Source organism: Phyllobates terribilis, unplaced genomic scaffold, assembly GCF_046119375.1.
Source record: "Phyllobates terribilis strain yellow unplaced genomic scaffold, ASM4611937v1 Scaffold_7__3_contigs__length_470593459, whole genome shotgun sequence".
NCBI lineage: Eukaryota > Metazoa > Chordata > Amphibia > Anura > Dendrobatidae > Phyllobates > Phyllobates terribilis.
Genome location: NW_027362767.1, coordinates 211,190,793 through 211,209,465, shown reverse-complemented (window position 1 = coordinate 211,209,465; position 18,673 = coordinate 211,190,793). Strand labels below are relative to the sequence as shown.

The 18,673-nt window shown below is 42.0% G+C and overlaps 1 protein-coding gene across 2 annotated transcripts in view; it reads left to right on the top strand.

Moving 5' to 3' along the window:
* PAPPA (pappalysin 1) overlaps positions 1 to 18,673 on the top strand; it is a 461,556-nt gene that overhangs the window by 50,608 nt on the left and 392,275 nt on the right. For both annotated transcript variants that reach the window (XM_073639720.1, XM_073639719.1), the window contains exon 2: positions 6,518 to 7,592. In XM_073639720.1, the coding sequence (XP_073495821.1) occupies positions 6,518 to 7,592 (1,075 nt within the window). The remainder of the gene's footprint in view (positions 1 to 6,517; positions 7,593 to 18,673) is intronic.

Sequence of the window (18,673 nt, the reverse complement as noted above, 5' to 3'; positions counted from 1 at the left end):
GGATCAGTGGGTGTCCCAATGGTCAGAACCCCAGCAATTGGTAAGTTGTCCCCTATCCTCTGGATAACTTCCTGATTTTTATTTTTGGGGATCCGACCACTGAGACCCCCACCCATCTTGAAATCCTGAGAACCAAGGCTCTTCTGAGGCTGGTAAAATTGATGTGGAGGTTAATCATGAACACTGCTGCTCCATTCATTTTTATGGGAGTGCCAAAGAAAGACCGGCTGGATGCAGCTCTCGGCTATCTCCAGCAGTCCCATTAAGAATGAATTTAGTGGGAGTGCGCATTATTGACCATCACTTCCATTCCACAAAGCTCTTCAGCTCCCTGTTCTCGGGATCGATGAGTGTCCCAATGGTCGGACCCCTAACAATTGGGAGTTATCCTGTGGATAACTTCCTTATTTCTGGGGATCCGACCACTGGGACCCCTCCTCTGATCGCAAGAACCAGGGCTCTTCAAAGCAAAAGAAAGACCGGCTGAGTGAAGCTCTCAGCTGTCTCCAGCATCCCATTAATAGCGGGAGTGCGTATTATTGACCTCCACTTCAATCGCACAAAACTCTTCAGCTCCCTGTTTTCGGGATCGATGGGTGTCCCAATGGTTGGACGCCCAACAATTGGGAGTTATCCTATGGATAACTTCCTGATTTCTGGGGGTCCGACCACTGGGGACCCCCACTGATCTCGAGAACCAGGGTTCTTCAGAGCCAAAGACCTGCTGAGTGCAACTTTTGACAATCTCTGGAAGTTCCGTTAAGAATGAATGGAGCGGCAATTAACATGATTGCCCTCCACTTCATTCATAACAGATCGGTGGGTGTGCTAACTACTGGAACCCCAGTGATCGGGAAGGTATGCCCTATCCCCGCATTCACTCTCGTCTAGTAATCTAGTAATGGACTGTGGTGCAGAACTGAGCAGTCACATCTGTTTTCCAATCTTGTCCACTGTTCAGTGGATTGATGTCCCGCTTAGCCTGTGTTTGTGCATCGTGGGACATCATTCCACTGAAAAGTGGACATGATTGAAGAATAGTCGTGACAGCTCACTGCTGGACCCTGGCCCAATGAATGAAATGGAGTGTAGCAGAGTGCCATTATATTGGTTTCTCCTTCCACCAATGACTGCTATCTGTGACGCGGACATGTACTGGATGCTAATTATAAACCCTAGCCTGTTCACCTTTACCTAGATAGGGAATCTTGACCTGAAAGGCACATTCAGCATATTAACTTTTTTTCTCATGGCAGCTCATGAGTTAAGCAGATGTAAGAATTGAGAAAATAAGGCACAATTATACATTATCAACTGATTGAATAATTATTACAATGACGCAATGCACATTATTTTGAGAAAACAATAGCCTTGACCCTGACGTCTGCTTGTCAATGGATTGTTGTGTGATTTCTAGCATGCCCTGTTTGGACTGAGGTAATCATACGACTTAGTGTTCTAGCTAATTTATTTGAAATTCTAAAAATGATAGTATACCAGCTGCAGTCTGTATGTCCGGGGCAAGTAACTACTACAGCATGTTTGGGCTCCGGTCCGTGTAGCGCGGGAACCCTTCCGACGTACAATATATGGCAAACGTTTCCATAGGGCGCTATTCAACTCTTTTTGGCATCTGTTGGGCTGGGTTACTCTTTTTTTCTTCTTTTTATAGAAAAGCATATTAGACGGTATCTCCTTACAGTAACGCAGGTTGGATCCTACAGTCAGAGGTATACATCGGCAAAATCCTGTCAACGTACAGTATTGCGCAAAAGTGCTAGGCAGGTGTGCACAATGCTGCGCAGTCACAATGCTTTAAAAAATTAAAGTGTTAATAGCTTATTTTTAGCAATTAACAAAATGCAAAATGAATGAACAAAAGGGAAATCTAAATCACGTCAATATTTGGTGGGACCGCTCTTTGCCTTCATCACTTGTACACAGTTTTTGAAGAAACTCGTCAGGAGGTTGCTCCAAACATCTTGGACAACTAACCGCAGATCTTCAGTGTATGTCGCTTGTACAAATCCTTCTGTATCTTCATGTGATTCCAGACAGACTGGATGATGTGAGATCAGGGCTCTGCAGGGGCCGGATCATCACTTGAAGGATTCCCTCTTCTATTTTATGCTGAAGATAGTTGCCAGTGACATTGGCTGTATGTTTAGGGTCGTTCTGCTGCAAAGTAAATTTTTTATTACACAAAGCCTATTAACTGTTAGGAAACACCTAGTGGACATTTGACATTGTGGCACATGACAAATTAAATCTTTGTTTTCACGGTCATTCTTCTGCATCCACCTACTTATGTCCTAGTACCAGATGTAGTGACTGCCTCCATAGTTGCCTTAGCACTCCTCCCATCAATCTAAGGCAGTTTTGTCATTAGTCCTGAATCTTTCCTGCCCTTTAAAGGGAACCTGTCGCATGAAAAAATGCCATTAACTTGTAGATATTGGGTTAACCTGCAGGTTAATAGCATTCTGAACCTGCCCGGCGCCGGCACTTAGACCCCTACTGCCCGGAGGAAATTGACTTTATTCCTCCCGGCAGTGTTCAGGTTTCAGTCACGGGGGTGGCTCCGGTGGGGGTTTAGTCACTTATCTGTGTGTACAGAGTGGTAACTGTATCCAAGCCCGCTGCACTGACTGACAGCCAGCTCTAATGCTGAGCTGCTATCAGTCGGTGCCAGGGGAGCAGTTACAGCCGGGGCTCTCTATACACAGAGCAATGATTGAACCAACGCTGACGCTACCCCTGTAACTGAAACTGGAAATGCTGCCGGGGGGAATAAATTCATTTCCTCCTGGCAGCGGAGCTCAAAAGTATGAGCGGCGGGCAGGTTCAGAACGCTATTATCCTGCAGATTAACCCAATATCTGCCGGTTAATAGCATTTTTTCATGTCACAGGTTCCCTTTAAATTGGGAAGGCTTTTAGCCTGGGAGAGGCATGTATGAAAAAAAATTGAAGGACCCATCAGAAAAACAAAGGATGCCTCCATATGGCTGATGGACACACACAAAGTGGTCTATTTGTGCAATAAGTACCTTAAAGGGAATCTGTCAGCAGGTTTTTGCTATGTAAGCTGAGGGCAGTATGATGTAGGGGCTGAGACACAGATTTTAGGAATGTGTAACTTGTCAGGCTGTGTGCTGTAGTTTCCATACAATGAATGTTTTATCACCAGGAGTATATCACTGCCAGGACTAGTGCTCACATGAGCCCTGGGCCAACCACGCCCCGACCACTGATTAGTAGCACACTGTCAATATACAATGTACACAGACAGGTGTGGTGTGGGTGGGCTTAGCTTTCAGATCTCTGCTACATGCTACATCTACAAACTTTGATTGTATCACAACGGCTGCACCCAGTAAACTAAGTGACACATCGCTGGAATCAGGGTTTCTTTCCCTATATTATGCTGCTCTCAGATGAGGTAGCAATATCTTGGTGACAGATTCCCTTTAATTATTATTCATTTTAGAAATATAGTCTGTATAGTAGCAATGCAGTAATTTCATGTATTCAATATTTGCTTATATCTTGGCGCACCATCTTTGGACTTAAAACTGTGTAGCTTTGAGGGGTCATGGTTAGTGTTGATCGAGCACTGAAATGCTCGAGTGTTTGGCACTCGAATCGAGCAGGTCGGATGCTCGAATGTGCTCGACTCAAGTAGCGAGCATAATGGGAGTGAATGGAAAACTCGAGCATTTTTCCGGCGGTCTCTCTCTCTGCGCCCAGCGCCAGTTCAGATGATTCGAATTAGCTTTTTACGGGGACCCGAGCACTCGAGCAACCACGGCATACTTGATCGAGCACCCCGATGCTCGATCCGAGCACGCTCGCCCATCACTAGTCATGGCTGCTGATGGAGTCTCTTTACTGTAACTCTATAGAGCTTGGCATTGCTTGTTATTTAGCTGGAACATATGAATCTTGAAATCTCGATATCATGTGTTTTATTTTTTGTCACATATGCGTAATATATGTGCATTAAAATGTGAATCAAATGTTCACAACAGTTTGCCCTTAGTAAACTCGCACGCTTTGCATATTTAGTACACAATATTACTAACATACACGCGAAAATGCAAAGCTTCTTCAGCTGAAGCACATAGGAGGCTTTGGAAGAACAAAGCTTATCTCGCCTACTTGACATCTGGCTGTTACTAGGTTGCAGTGAAACCCCATGTGGGTAGTGTAATAGCAGCTATTTGAGGCACATTCCTTCCCAACATATTTTACTAGTTTACGTTTTCTATGAGCGCCAGATATTTTGTTTATTCGATTAAACATTTTGACATCATCACCTTTCCACTACGGCAGTAATGGGGTTAATCCCATTTGATTCTGATTGGATACACAAGTTCACGTGCATTTACACACGTTGATACCAATACACATGTGATCTGAAAAGACCAAGGTCCACCGTCAACCGGCTTTTTACTTTCATGGTCCAGATTCAGGCACCTGGTAGAAATAAAGTGGAAGATATGAGAAAGTTTATGTTGCTTAAAAACCATGGGATCAATTGATAATTAATTTATTCATTATATTTACTCAGTCGCACTCTGAATAGGCTGGAAAGAGAATAGTGCAAATAGGGTCTTATCCAATCAAAAATTGGGATTGGAATTAAAAAACCTTCTCACTTTTCCAGATTGTGCAACCCAAAACCACAGATCGCGCTTGGAATCGGCTGCTGCAGACACATAGTGATGAAGGATAGTGACTGTTAGAAAAATGGGCTAAATTCTGCGATGCCAGATCGGAGGATTGTAGATAAATAGATAGATAAATTTAAGTTAAGGTTCCAAAAAAATGAAGACCTTTGATCAGCGGTTTGTCCTGAAGAAGAAGTGTTACTTTGAAACGTGTAGACAATTAAACCTCATCTTCGTATTCCTGGATACTTGGCTTAATTTATCTACAATGCTCCATTACGGCAGCGTGTAATTTAACCCATTTTTCCAACAATCACTGACTTTACCCACCTTATGAGTTGTTTGCTTGGACCTGGTGTGACGCAAACTCACCAACTCCTCTGGAGATTCCCAAATAAAGGGGAGAGTTCCCAAACTCCTAGAACAGTTGGCAAATCCCCAAGTACCAATAAAATCTCCCGAAACCTCCAAAAAGACGTAATTCTAGAAGGTTCCTTTTACAGACTGTCGGGATGCTCCATTATTAGATGGAGCCCTGGTATCCAAACGCACATTCATGGGTGAGAAATCAACAAAGAGAGTCCTGAAATGTTGCAATATCTGACTTAAATTCCGAGCTAAGCTGTATGACATCTCTATGGGGCACCATTTTACAGAGATGTTACCTCCAAAATACAGTGTCCAATAGGGCAATTATTTTTTTGATCTGATTAAGGCCATGGCCCCACTATCATTATTTGGTCAGTATTCGGTCAGTATTTTTTCTCAGGAGTGGGAGCCAAAACCAGGTGAGGAACAATCAGAGAAAAGGTATAATAGAAACAAATGCACCAATTCTGCATTTATCACCCTCTCCTGGTTTTGTCTCCAACTCCTGAGAAAAAATACTGACCGACTACTGACCAAATACTGATAGTGGGGCCGTGGCCTTATACAGAAAGTGACATTGGAGACTGAAGGAATAAGGAATTACAGTGCCACTACATAGGTATCTGTGGGCACCATATTAATATTTTGCAAATCTTAAAGTTTATCATGGAGCCATAATGTATATATGTGCACAATGCCTTAGGTTGATTTTTCACGCCATAAAGGTGTATTTTTACAATTGACAAAATGGCCTCAAAAAATTAACCTTTTACAGTTCTATGGAAGTAAACAAAGGGTTTTATGATATCAGGTAAGATCGGAAGGAGGTCCTAGTATTGTGCCAATAACATAGAAGCTGAAATAGACAGTAGCCTTTGACTGGATTAATTAATTTGTCATACAATGGGAGGAGATCTATAAAACATATTAAAGGGAATCTGTCAGCAGTATTTCACACCCTAAACTATTTATATGCGCATGTAGCTCTTTCAAAGACAAGTCCAGCAATACCTTTACATAGCTGGTCCATTCCTCCATTACTGAGAAATCAGCATTTGAATTTCTATGCAAATGAGGCTGTAGACCTTAAGCCTCTGTCACTGCAACTCTATTCCTTGCCAAGCTGACAAAGGAGCAGTCAGTCAAGCAGGAGGAGGCAGCTTAGGGCGGGGAATAGAGCTGGAGTGACTGAAGCTTCAGATCTACAAATAGCCTCATTTGCATATCAATTAAATAACTGATTTTTCAGTAACTGAGAAATGGACTGACCATGTAAAGGTATTTCTGGGCTTATCTTTGAAAGAGCTACATGTGCAAATAGGTAGCTTGGGTGTGAAATTCTGCTGACAGATTTTTTTTTAATGCTTATTCGTAGATTTTTCTGATAATTTTTGTCTTATTTGTTAAGCGAAATATGCTTCTCCTAAAGTATGTACTACTCTTATTTATATGTTTTTCTTTTCTGGGGACACTTAGGACTTTATGACAAATGTACTTATACTTCTCATGACCGTGGATGGGTACTCGGAATTGAGGCCATGAGTGACCAGGGTACAAGAGATCCACGCTATTTCTTCTCCTTAAAGACAGATCGTGCTCGCAAAATGACGACCATCACTGCTCATCGCAACTACCTCCCGAATCAATGGATTCATCTATCTGTAGCCTACAATGGCCGCATATTGAAACTCTATGTCAACGGTGCACAAGTGGCAACAAGTAGTGAGCAAGTTGGCCCAGTCTTCAGCACTTTTGCTCGGAAATGTAAAACTCTAATGATTGGAGGAAATGCTCTAAATCAAAATTATCGAGGCTACATGGAACAATTTAGTCTTTGGAAAATAGCTCGAACCCAGAAGGAAATATTGTTGGATATGGGCCAGGCATTTCATGGACTGAGCACTTCTCTACCTCAACTTGTTCTTCAGGATAGCTTTGAGAATGTGAACAGCAAATGGCTTCTTGTAGATGGTAAATATGGTAAAATGCCACAAATGGAAAACATCTATCTCCATGTTTCATCCTTGGACACAAATTTAGATCTTCCCCAGTGTGGGCAAACTCTTTGTGACAATCTGGAGGTGATATCTAGTTACAACAAAGTTGGAGGTTTCCAGCGACCCAGAGTTGTACGTTATACAGTGGTCAACGTGTTTGATGACAACCATGAAAACCCAACAGTAACCAAAGAACAAATCGAGCTTCAGCATAAGAAGCTCAATGATGCTTTTAACCCCTACAATATCACATGGGAATTAAATGTGTTAGAAAGAAATGACTCCTTTCTACGATACCGACTCATCCTTACTAACTGTGACATTACAAAGATAGGCAGCACTGAGTGTGATCCAGAATGCAATCATAAACTTACTGGATATGATGGTGGTGATTGTCGTGGGCGCAGCTCTTGTTTGTACTCCAGCCGGAAGGAAAACAGCGTTTGTGATATGGATTGCAACATTGAAGAATTGGATTATGATGGTGGGGCTTGTTGTAATCCCAATGTTACGGATGTCACAAAGACTTGCTTTGATCCAAAGTCACCTTACAGGTAAGCATTGCCTTTGTCATATAATATTGAATTCATGATGACTAATTTGTATTTGTGTGTGTTTTGTGACCCAATGAAGGAATACAAAATAATTGGTTCATTTAGGAATCATATTAATTATTGGAAACCTTAAAGGGGTTGTCCACTACTTGGACAACCGATTCTCATTCCCTATGTTTGGCCCCGTGAGAATAAAAACATCCCGGGCTCATGTGAGGTTGGTATGACACGTGAGCCCTTCGCCCAATCAGTGATGGCGACACTCTTCCCACCTTCAGACGTATAAGTAATCAAGAGGAGATGATCGGCCAGCCGCAGCCCTCACTTCCCTTTGATTACTTATAAATTTGTAGGCAGGGACAGTCACACCAGCACTGATTTGGTGCCTGGCTAACGAGCCATAACAACCGCATGTGAGCTCGGGGAACGAGGGTACCGACACCACTGGAGCGGCGCTGGCACAGGAGGTGAGTATAGGTGTTTTTCTTTTCATGGTACCAAACATGGGGAATGAAAAGGGGTTGTCCTAGGAGTGGATAACACCTTTAAGGTGGTTTTACCATCAAAGGTATTCATCACATATTCACAGATTAGGAAAAAATGTCTGACTGTAGGGGTTCCCTCCTCTGGGATCTCCACTAACCACTAAAATAGGCGTGTTTTCCTTCATTCTTCCTCAATTCTTGAATACATGAACGGAGAAGCATAGTCAAGCAGGTGCAGTGCTGCTCTGTTGGGTGTCTTTGGGATTGAAGTAGTTAGCCAACATGGCTATCTTCACCAGTCCTATAAGCGGTGAAAGGAGCAACACCATGCAAGGGCAACTTTGCTGCCTCCTTCATTCACTGAGAAAATGAAAAAGGAGATGGTGCCAATGGTGGGACCCCCAACCATCAGACATTCATCACCAATTCTGTGTATATGTGATAAATGTTTTTGGTTGTTAAACCCCTTTAATATATTAAAGCGTAATTGTTAATAGAAAAAAATAAGCAAACCCCCCCCCAAAAGCAGCTGTGAATGTGCAGTGCAGCCAAAAATATGCCTTACCTATATTTTGAGGAAAAAGCTATTGAAAGATGCCAGTTTACTGGGTGTTGCTGAGTTCAAGGGAGACAAGGTAGCCAGAGGATTAGAAAACGGGGACTTTATTGACAACGTGTTGCGGAGTTATGGACCTGACATGTATCTGATGAAGGAGTTAGAACAACTTTGCAAAGTATTGTCAATAAAGCCCCCATTTTCTAATCCTCTAGTTACCTTGTCTCCCTATTTTCTCAAGTTCCGGGCCTGACTTGGTCAGGTTCAGTGGGTGGAGCAACAGACAAAACAATCAGTTCCCACGCCCTGTGCACTGTTGTGCTGCACAACCTTACCAGGTGAGTGGCTCCTTTGAATCTTTATTCCTCAGCCAAATCCCACCGATTTTACACATAGAGCGCCCCCGCTTCTTATTGTTTCATTACCTATATTTTGTGATTTCTTTACTACCTTTTGTGCCTGTTAATGCATATTTTCTATCTCCCTGCACGCTGAGTGGGCCGATTTTTATTGATGTGATGTCAGTGTTGCGGCCGGCACTCAGATGTCCCCCATTTCTGCTCCACCTTCTTAGTCTCATAATCACACAGAGAATCTGTGGCTGCATACCCCTCCTTCCTGAGATCTATTAACATATTATTGATGTTTCGATGACTGAAAAGATTTATGAGCATTGACCGAGAGCTTGTGGGGTAGGGGGTGTAGTGTAAAGACAGTTGTGATGCGCTGTTTCCCCGAAAACATATATTGCAATGTTTAATGTATTCATATGTAGTATTAATAATGATTTAAAGAGGTTGTCCACTACTTTATCATTGATGACCTATCCTCAGGGTAGGTGATCAATGTTTGATCAATCGGAGTCCGACACCCGGCACACCCGCTGATCAGCTGTTCTTGGTGTTGGCGGCATCTGCCTGCCATAACTACTTGATTTGGAGCTGCTCCGTCTTCTAGTTGTGGCCGCTTCAGGGTACTGCACATCCTCCTCCTATTCAAATCAATATGGGGCAGATGTGCAGTACCCTGCCACGGCCCCTACCAGAAGAAGGAGCAGCTCCGCAATCGAGCAGTTACAGCCAGTGGCCGCCGACCCTGAGAACAGCTGATCGGCGGGGGTGCCGGATGTCAGACATGAATGACCTATCCTAAGGATAGATCAACCATGAAAAAGTAATGGACAACCTCTTTAATGATAGTTTTGAAAAAAATCTCAATTTATTTTCAAGTTTGAAAAGAAGATGCTGAACTTTGATGGATTTTTCCTCAAAAAATTCCAATTATAAGGATGTTTAAAAGTTCCTTTTACAGAATCATCCTTTTCTTTTGTTACTACTTCTTGGTCCACAATGAAAAGCCATCTTCTGGCGCTGATAACTCCTGCTTGTACATGAATGGTCTCATTCTTTGACAGAACATGATATCAGTAATTTATTGCATCAATGCTGCCAACAGTCATATTAGTTTTGGGATGGTCCATTTTCCAGAATTGAAGAAGTGCGTAGCTTTAATAAAACTGGATTAAGTGGCATGTATGAGGGAGGTAGCATTGTGAATTATAGTTACATTCAATTAGAACAAGATTGTTATTGCTACTTTTTCCGGTGTCAAATATGTATTTACCTATTATAGACTGATGGATAGAAACCACCCCTCGTGTTTTTCCCATGTGAATTGCATGTTACGGAAATACTTAATCTACTTCATAAAGTTTATTTGGTTTTTTTTCTAGAACTCATTTTTTATTTAGGCTTTACTATAGAGTGAATGTGTGTATTATTTATTTTATTTATTATGCCGTTTCTTATATCGCATCATTCATGTTCCACAGAGCTTTACGGACATTATCATCACTGTCCCCATTGGGGCTCACAATCTAAATTCCCTATCAGTATGTCTATAGCGTGTGGGTGGAAACCGGAGAACCCAGAGGAAGCTTATGCAAACACGGAGGAAAGATACCAACTCCTTGCAGATGTTGTCCTTGGTGGGATTTAAACCCAGGACCCCAGCGCTGTAAAGCAGCAGAGCTAAAAACTGAGCCACGGTTTGCTATGGAATCTGAGAGCAGCATGATGTAGGGCCAGAAAGCCTGATTCCAGCGATGTATCACTTGCTGGGCTGCTCGGCGCAGTTTCGATAAAATCCCTGTTTTCTCTGCTGTAGATGTAGCAGTGCTCAGAATTCTGAGCTGTATATAACCCCGCCCACACCACTGATTGGCAGTTTCCTGTGTACACTGATAGCAAGCTGCTAATCGGTGGTGGGGGTGGGGTTAAACGTATTAGCTGGACTGCCTGGCATGTGACACCTAGTCCTGCAGTGATAATCTCCTGCTGATAAAATGCTCATTGTACTGAATCTAAAGCAAGCTGCTGAGCAATTGACTCATCTCTGGACTCAGACTCTCTGCCTCTACATTATTTGCTGCTCTCAGATTAAATACCAAAAATCTACTAACAGATTCCCTTTCAGGGGAATACAAATGAACAAGTCAATTATCAATGAATCCATTCCTATTGACTTGTAGACAATTTTGTATTCTTGGGAAAAAACACCCAGTTTGATAGAATTTCAATTTGTTCTGGGTGAACTAGACCATGTAGTCCTATTGCACCCAGTAAGGAGACAAAGTACCATGGCCCCTTTGCCCTGTAGGCATACTGTTTTACTTTTATGAGGCTGCCAAGCTGGCTAAGGGAGACTTACAGGCCTAGCAATGCTCCCAGGGAAAAAGGTATGCAAATTAGCCTTCCTCCAGGAGGCACTGATTGGAAGTCTACTCTGCACTGATGAGGGGGACTAACCCTAAGTCAGCTGTCTGTAAAATAATCCTTAGGTTAGGCCATCAATGTCAAACTTGAACCAACTCTTAAGCCCACCATACACATTGGATGGCTGCTAGCCGAACGATGGTTTGGCCGATTGTTTGATCGGCTCTCTCATACACAGGAGAGATTGTTCTGTCGAGCGCTCCTGTGCTCTCTATTAAAGAGCCATCGCCAGATATAGCTGGCGGCGGCTTATCTCTGGGAAACAATACATTCGGCAGGCCGAAATCAGACATGCCAGATCGATATTCCCCCCAACAATAATTTGTAGATGGCTAGTGTGCATGTATATGGAGGGATTTAGCACTCTTGATGGTCAACTGCTTAAAGGAGGCCCCTGCAGCCTTGCTGACAAGGCTCAGTCTACTTGCACAACATACACTTAGTAGCAGCTATGGTGTTGATTGCAACGTTGTCCTGTTCTGTTTAGATAACCGATAGATGGAGCGATGAGAGTCAAGTAGTTTAATCCAAAAAAAAGACCATCAATATTATGATCCCGGTAAACCTCATTAGGTCTTTTAGTTGATGAAACAAATTGTATACACCAAAAAAAAAAACGAAAGGCGCTTATTGGGTTAGTATGTCAACACAAGGAAGAGTTAAATGAAAAGAACGATGCAAGGCTCAGCTTGGGAGGTTGTGCAATGGATAGCCTCAACTCTATTGAGGAGCTTATTGGATGCCAGAATGACGCTGCCAGGGTCCTTCACTCCTACATCAAGTTGCCAAGCTTGATGCTGGTGTAGAAAACATGTGCGTTAGTTTGACGTCTTGTTACCCACTTGGGATAGGGGGATCACTATCTCTTATCGTCCATAAATATTTTGTTCACATTAGAACTGTCTGGTGACGTCACTGCACCTGGTGTGGCCATCTAATGGGACGTATTTAGTTAACTGACTAAGAGCAGTCGGTATGATGGAAAGTAATCTGCTTTATTAGCATCTTTGGGCAACAGTCCATCATTAGGTTCTGTCATTTGCTTGGGCACTTAGTAACCCAGATTTCCAATTCTTTCACTCAGGCTCATTTAGGAAATACTTTGTGGCTAAGAAAATTAATTTTTGAACCCATTTCTAGCAATGACATTGACACAGAACAGTTTCTTTTGCAGATGGGAGGTCCATACATAACCTTCATGATGCTTCTATAATAAAATTATGTTCGTTCTTTAAAGATTCCCAGTGTTAAGAAATAAAAAAAAAAAAGCAGATGTTATTTATGACTTCGCAAAGTTGTTGACTGTGACCATGAAGTCAACACTCCTGGCGAGACAGCAAACCAACCTCAATCTATTCCTTGGTACTGGATGAAACTACTGGTAGGGTATACCAATACTCGCCACTAGATCATCTAAGGTTTACAGAAGTATGACCAGTGGTGCTTAATCGTTAGGGTTGAGCGAGTATGTTCTGTCCGAGTATGCTCGGGCCGAGCACCGAGTATTTACAGCTGCTCGGTGATATGGTTGAATCGCTCCCGTGTGCATGATTTGCAACTGTTTGACAGCTTTATTACATGTGAGGAATGTGTAAGAAATAGACATTCCTCCCATGTAATAAAACTGTCAAACAGTTGCAAATCATGCACACGGGAGTGATTTAACCATATCACCGAGCAGGTATAAATAGTCGGAGCTCGCCCGAGCATACTCGGCAAAAGAGTTAATAGAACATACTCGCTCAACACTATTAATCGTGTCGTTTCCATCAGAATAACCGCTGTCCATCTGACCCCATGTACGAGCTGAAACGGAAAGCTGGTAACAGAAGGGGCTCCTGATCTGGTGTATTCCAGAACTTTTCATTTGAATGGCGGTATGTATTGCAACATTTTTCCGGTATTGGCCACTGAGGATGAAATGCATGTATCGTTCCCATAACCAATTCCAATGGTCTTTTTCAAGGACAAACTTTCTCCCCAGACTGTTTAAAGCCAACACAATATAGAGCATCCATTAGCACTCGTATAGCTCTTTTTACATGGAGCAATCATCAGCACTGGATGTAATCAGATGATCGTTAGTGTGATTATTCGTCCACATACAGTTTTATTATTGTCGGGAGCAGATTGCCCTTTCCAACTGATTATTTATTAAAGTTGTTTATCAAACGACAAAGAAGCATTCTCTAGTTTTTCTGGCAGACATGTTTACATGGACCATTGGTCGGGAAGGAAAAGTCGAATGACCGTTTGTCTACAAAATCATCTGCCCATGCTAAAGAGTTTTAAAAGGGTTGTCCACTGCTGGGTAACCCCTGCTTAATCAATTCGATGTTCCTAGAAAATAAAAGAAATGGATTCTCTTCTCATGCAATCTGCACCATTCCAGTGATGTTGGCGCTGCCGTTTTCAGCGGGTGATGTGACAATCTTGTATTAAGTAACCGCTGAAACCAATTACTGATTGCTAATCGGCAGCAGCATTTACTATTTTGAGGTCTGGTCTAAGAGATTATTGATTAGTTGCAGTCGATTAGCAACTTCTGATTGGTTGCAGTGGTCACGTAACAGAATAATGTCACATCACCTGCAGGAAACAGCAGCGCTGATATTAATGGAATCACGCAGATAAGAGAGGAGAGTATTCATTTTTTTGACTTTCTATGGGGCACTGAATTGATTAAAGAAGTTGTCCAGTACTAGGACAACCCCTTCTCATACCCCATGTTTATCCCTGATAAAATAAAAAAGCTTATATTCACCTCCCGTGCCGACGCCGTTCCAATGGTGTCGGTTCTCATGTTCCTGAGACTCTCGTAGGGTTGTTATGACACGTGAGCCAGGTGTCCACTCAGCGCTGGCATCACGGTCTCCGCCTTCATACGAATTGAACATGAAGAGGAAGAGAGAGGAAAGCTACAGCTCAGACTTCCTCTTCATGTTCAATTCATACAAAGCCGGAGGCAGTGATGCCAGCGCTGATTGGGCACCGGCATCACCTGTCACAAAAGCACGGCAGCCTCAGGAACACGAAAGCCGACATCATTGGAACGACGCTGGCATGAGAGGTCAGTACAGGCTTTTTTATTTTCATGGGGCCAAACATATAGATCAAGAAGGGGTTGTCCTAGTAGTGGACGACCCCTCTAAGAAAGGGTTGTCTAATAGTGGACAACCCCTTCAAAACAGAAGTCTTGTGTGGCAGATTTGTGTGACCATTGGCTAATTGCCAAAGTAATTCTAATACTAAGGGTCTTTTCTCATAAAAATAAGTTCACATTAGTTAAAAATCATCTAATTTAGTTGAATGTCTGGCATCAGTTGGTCAGACTCATGACAAATAAGATGGAGTTGTGCGAATGCACAATGGTGCACGAGAAGAAGCATCATCTAAGTGTAGTATGCAAGAGAGTTAGAATAGAAGCAATGAGGACCATCTCTCACCTTGTGCCATTGAGCAACAATTGGGTACAACCCTACTGACAGCAGCAGAAACACTAGGAGCTTCAAGCCACCATAGTCCGACAGAAGAATATGTCCAGCTCTGACTTCCGACTAGATGATGGCAATGTCCCAAGGAGACAAAGTGAGGGTTCCAAACGGGAAGTATGCCTACTTTTTTGAAGAATGAACATTTAACGCGTTTCAGCTCTACTATACGGGCCTTTATCTGGTTCCTGATGAAGTCTTGTATACTAGAGCTGAAATGCGTTGTATGTTTATTCTTCAATAAAGTAACCATATTTCACCTTCAGAACCCTCATTTTCTTTTCTCGGGGCATCGTCTCAAGTGTATAGTCCATCATCTACCATTGACTTAATTGGTCATGGCTATTAACAAAAATGATCAATTATTGACAAATCATTAATTGAAACTTTGATTAGCGCAGCTTCATATTTTAGGCTGTTCATCACTGAATGATTGAACCATAGCTGTTCACTATGTATTGTTAAAAAGTTTTTTTTAACTCTTTGTATATGTTCTTCCATTTTTCTGCAAATTCTAGAATTACATCAGCCGCACTACAGATGGATTACCAATAAGCGGTCTCTACTCTTATGGAATTCTTTTATTCTTTCTTGGAAGTATGTTTTCTCTTAGTGTCTAAATTAGCTACCTGTTAGGGAACATGAAGAACCTATTATTAGGTTTTTCGGGGCAACTATTTTTACAAGTTTCTTACCTTATTGCTTTGTGACAATTTGGAGTCCCTTTTTAAGTATAGTATAAGATCTATTAATTAGAACTTACAGAGCTAAAAAGGTCATTGATCAAGTTGGAAAAAAATATATATAAAAAGTTGTATAAAAAGAACCCCAAAGATAAAGATGTGTCGCTGAATCTGTTTGCCGTTCCTGCAAAACTCTGCTGCTTAGATTTGAGCTTTTGAGTTTTTCTTTCAGTGACTGAGGTAGCGTAAATGGAAATACCCTTTGCTTTACACTGCTCTAAGCATTTCTTTCTCAAGTCTCCAGTTACAGGGGGCCTCCTTTTTCCGTTTCTTGAAACTGGCAACAGTCTTATTTAATCAGTGTGCTCAGACAGACATCCAATAGGGGCTCTGCTGTGTGATGTCGGCTCCCGTGTGGGTTCAGTGGTCCGCAGCTGTTAGCATGGTTGATTTCTAAGGACTCTTCGCTAATAAAGATAGTAATAAAATAAAATAAAAAAAAACAAACAAATTAACCTGTGAAATCATTTAAAGGAAAAAAAAAAAAGAAAAATTAAAGGAAAATCTGCGTATCAAAAACAATTTGGAAATTATATAAAAAATAGTTACAGTAGCTATAAATTTACTTAATGTTAAGTTATGAATTTATATTCTAGAAAAAACTGATTATATATAAAGATGAGGTGATTGATTCATGGAGGATCAAGTTCGAGTCAGATTTCCAGAAATTTGTTGTTCCAAGCGAATTCGAACATTTGGAGATTTGATTTGCTAAAAAAACTTGTCTGACAGCTTCTCCCACGCTGCTGAAGCATCACCGAGTGGGTTAATCTTATTTTGCGCTGGTTTTCCTATAATACACTGAAGCTGTGACATACTTTGTAAACTTTTATACTTTGTACCATATTATAATACCTTGTAAAGTATCATCAGAGATCAGTGGTTCCCAATCGGGCACAGGGACTGGCAGGTTCTCTCTCGCTATATCTCTCTCCCTCTCTGCTCACTACCCGCCATCCGGTCCTATACTTTATGCCATCCCATCTCTAACTTGTTCACTTTAGACTTACAATCAGGCTTAACAGGCCTCTGCGTGTAGCACATTCATGATGTCACAACTTGCAATGCACTGGGACCTCCAAGGCCTAATCATGGCTGGAAGTCCCGGCCTAGAGGTGTGGTTCACGATGGGGGAAAGAAGAGGCGGCCCTGAGGACCGGATGACATTCACCGAGCAGGAGAGGGGTGGGACCGGAGAATGGAGTGGTGTGTATACTTTTTTTTCTGTTTTTCACATCTTATATTTATGCTTTGGGGTGTGGAGAAAGCTGAGAGCATAATAAGAAGCATTCAATTCGCTGAGAAAAAAACTTACTGAGAAACAAATTCCTGGGAAAATCCACACGGTTTGGCAAATTTGAATATTGTCAAATCAGCTCATCTCTACTAGCCATACAAGATAAGATTTATTTAATTTCTTTTCTCACCTATATAGCACCATTAATTCCACAGCACTTTACAGACATTATCATCACTGTCCCCATTGGGGCTCACAATCTAGATTCCCTATCAGTATGTTTTTGGAGTGTGGGAGGAAACCGGAGAACCCGGAGGAAACCCACGGGAACACGGGGAGAAAATACAAACTACTTCCAGATGTCCTTGGTGGGATTTGAAACTAGGACCCCAGTGTGCAAAGCAACAGTGTTAACCACTGAGCCACCGAGCTGACCATGGATTGTCCTCAGTCAAACAATCATCTAGGGAGAAATATGTGTAGGATGCGTTTAGTGACATCAAAATTGAGAAAATTGGCATACGAGTGTTGCTGCTTTAGTTTTATTTCTCAGCAGCCAAAACACATCTCTCACTTTGCACTGATGAGGGGCAGTACCCCAAAACACCATGTCTGCAAATTGAGTTTCTGGTTCAGGCTTTTATCCTAAGTCATGTGACAAGGCTAGTTAAAGGGTCGATATTGACTTTTAGGATCGCTACTTCCTATAGCTGGTCTAGTTCTCTTCCTTTCTGAAGAGACAATTTGCATATTTCCCAGAGGAGCATTGCAGCTTAAAAAAATCCCCTCACCTTGACATGCTTAATATGTTACTCTCCGTAAGGAGAAAAGTTACCCCTTGAATAGCGGTCTGATGCCTCTCACCCAGCCAAACCAGATTCATACTTTGTATGACAACCAAGGTAACATCATTCCTGAACCGAGTAGTATGTGTTGCTGCTCTAGTTTTATTTCTCATCAGCCAAACCACATCTCACACTTTGCACTGATGAGGGGCAGTACCCTGAAGCACAGTGTCTGCAAATTGAGATTCAGGCTTTTATCCTTAGTCATGTGACAAAGCTAGTTAGAGGGTCAATATTGACTTTTAGGATCGCTACTTCCTATAGGTGGTCTAGTTCTCTTCCTCTCTGAAGAAACAATTTGCATATTTCCCAGAGGAGCATTGAGGCTTAAAAAGTCTCCTCATCTTGACATGCTTAACATGTTATTCTCCGTAAGGAGAAATGTTACCCCTTGAATACCGGTCTGATGCCTCTCACCCAGCTAAACCAGACTCATACTTTGTACAACAACCAAGGTAACATCATTTGTGAACCGAGCAGTACGTGTTTCTGCTCTAGTTTTATTTCTCATCAGCCAAACCAGATCTCACATTTTGCACTGATGAGGGGCAGTACTCTGAAACACAGTGGCTTCAAATTGAGATTCTGGTTCTTGCTTTTATTCTAAGTCATGTGACAAGGTTCGTTAGAGAGTCGATATTGACATTTTTTGGATTGCTACTTCCTATAGGTGGCAGTAGATTTCTAGTCCTCTTCCTCTCTGAAGAGACAATTTGCAGATTTCTTATCATATAATACCTCTTCTCTGCAAATTAGCTTTTCAGTAGGAAGAAAGATGACTTGCTAGTGCCATCTTTTGGAATCAATGTCTGACTCTCAGAAGAGGTATTCCCATCGTAACCATTCATGACTGAGATGGGAATACTTTTCTACAGTTAGGTCCATATATATTTGGACAGAGACAACATTTTTCTAATTTTGGTTCTAGACATTACCACAATGAATTGTAA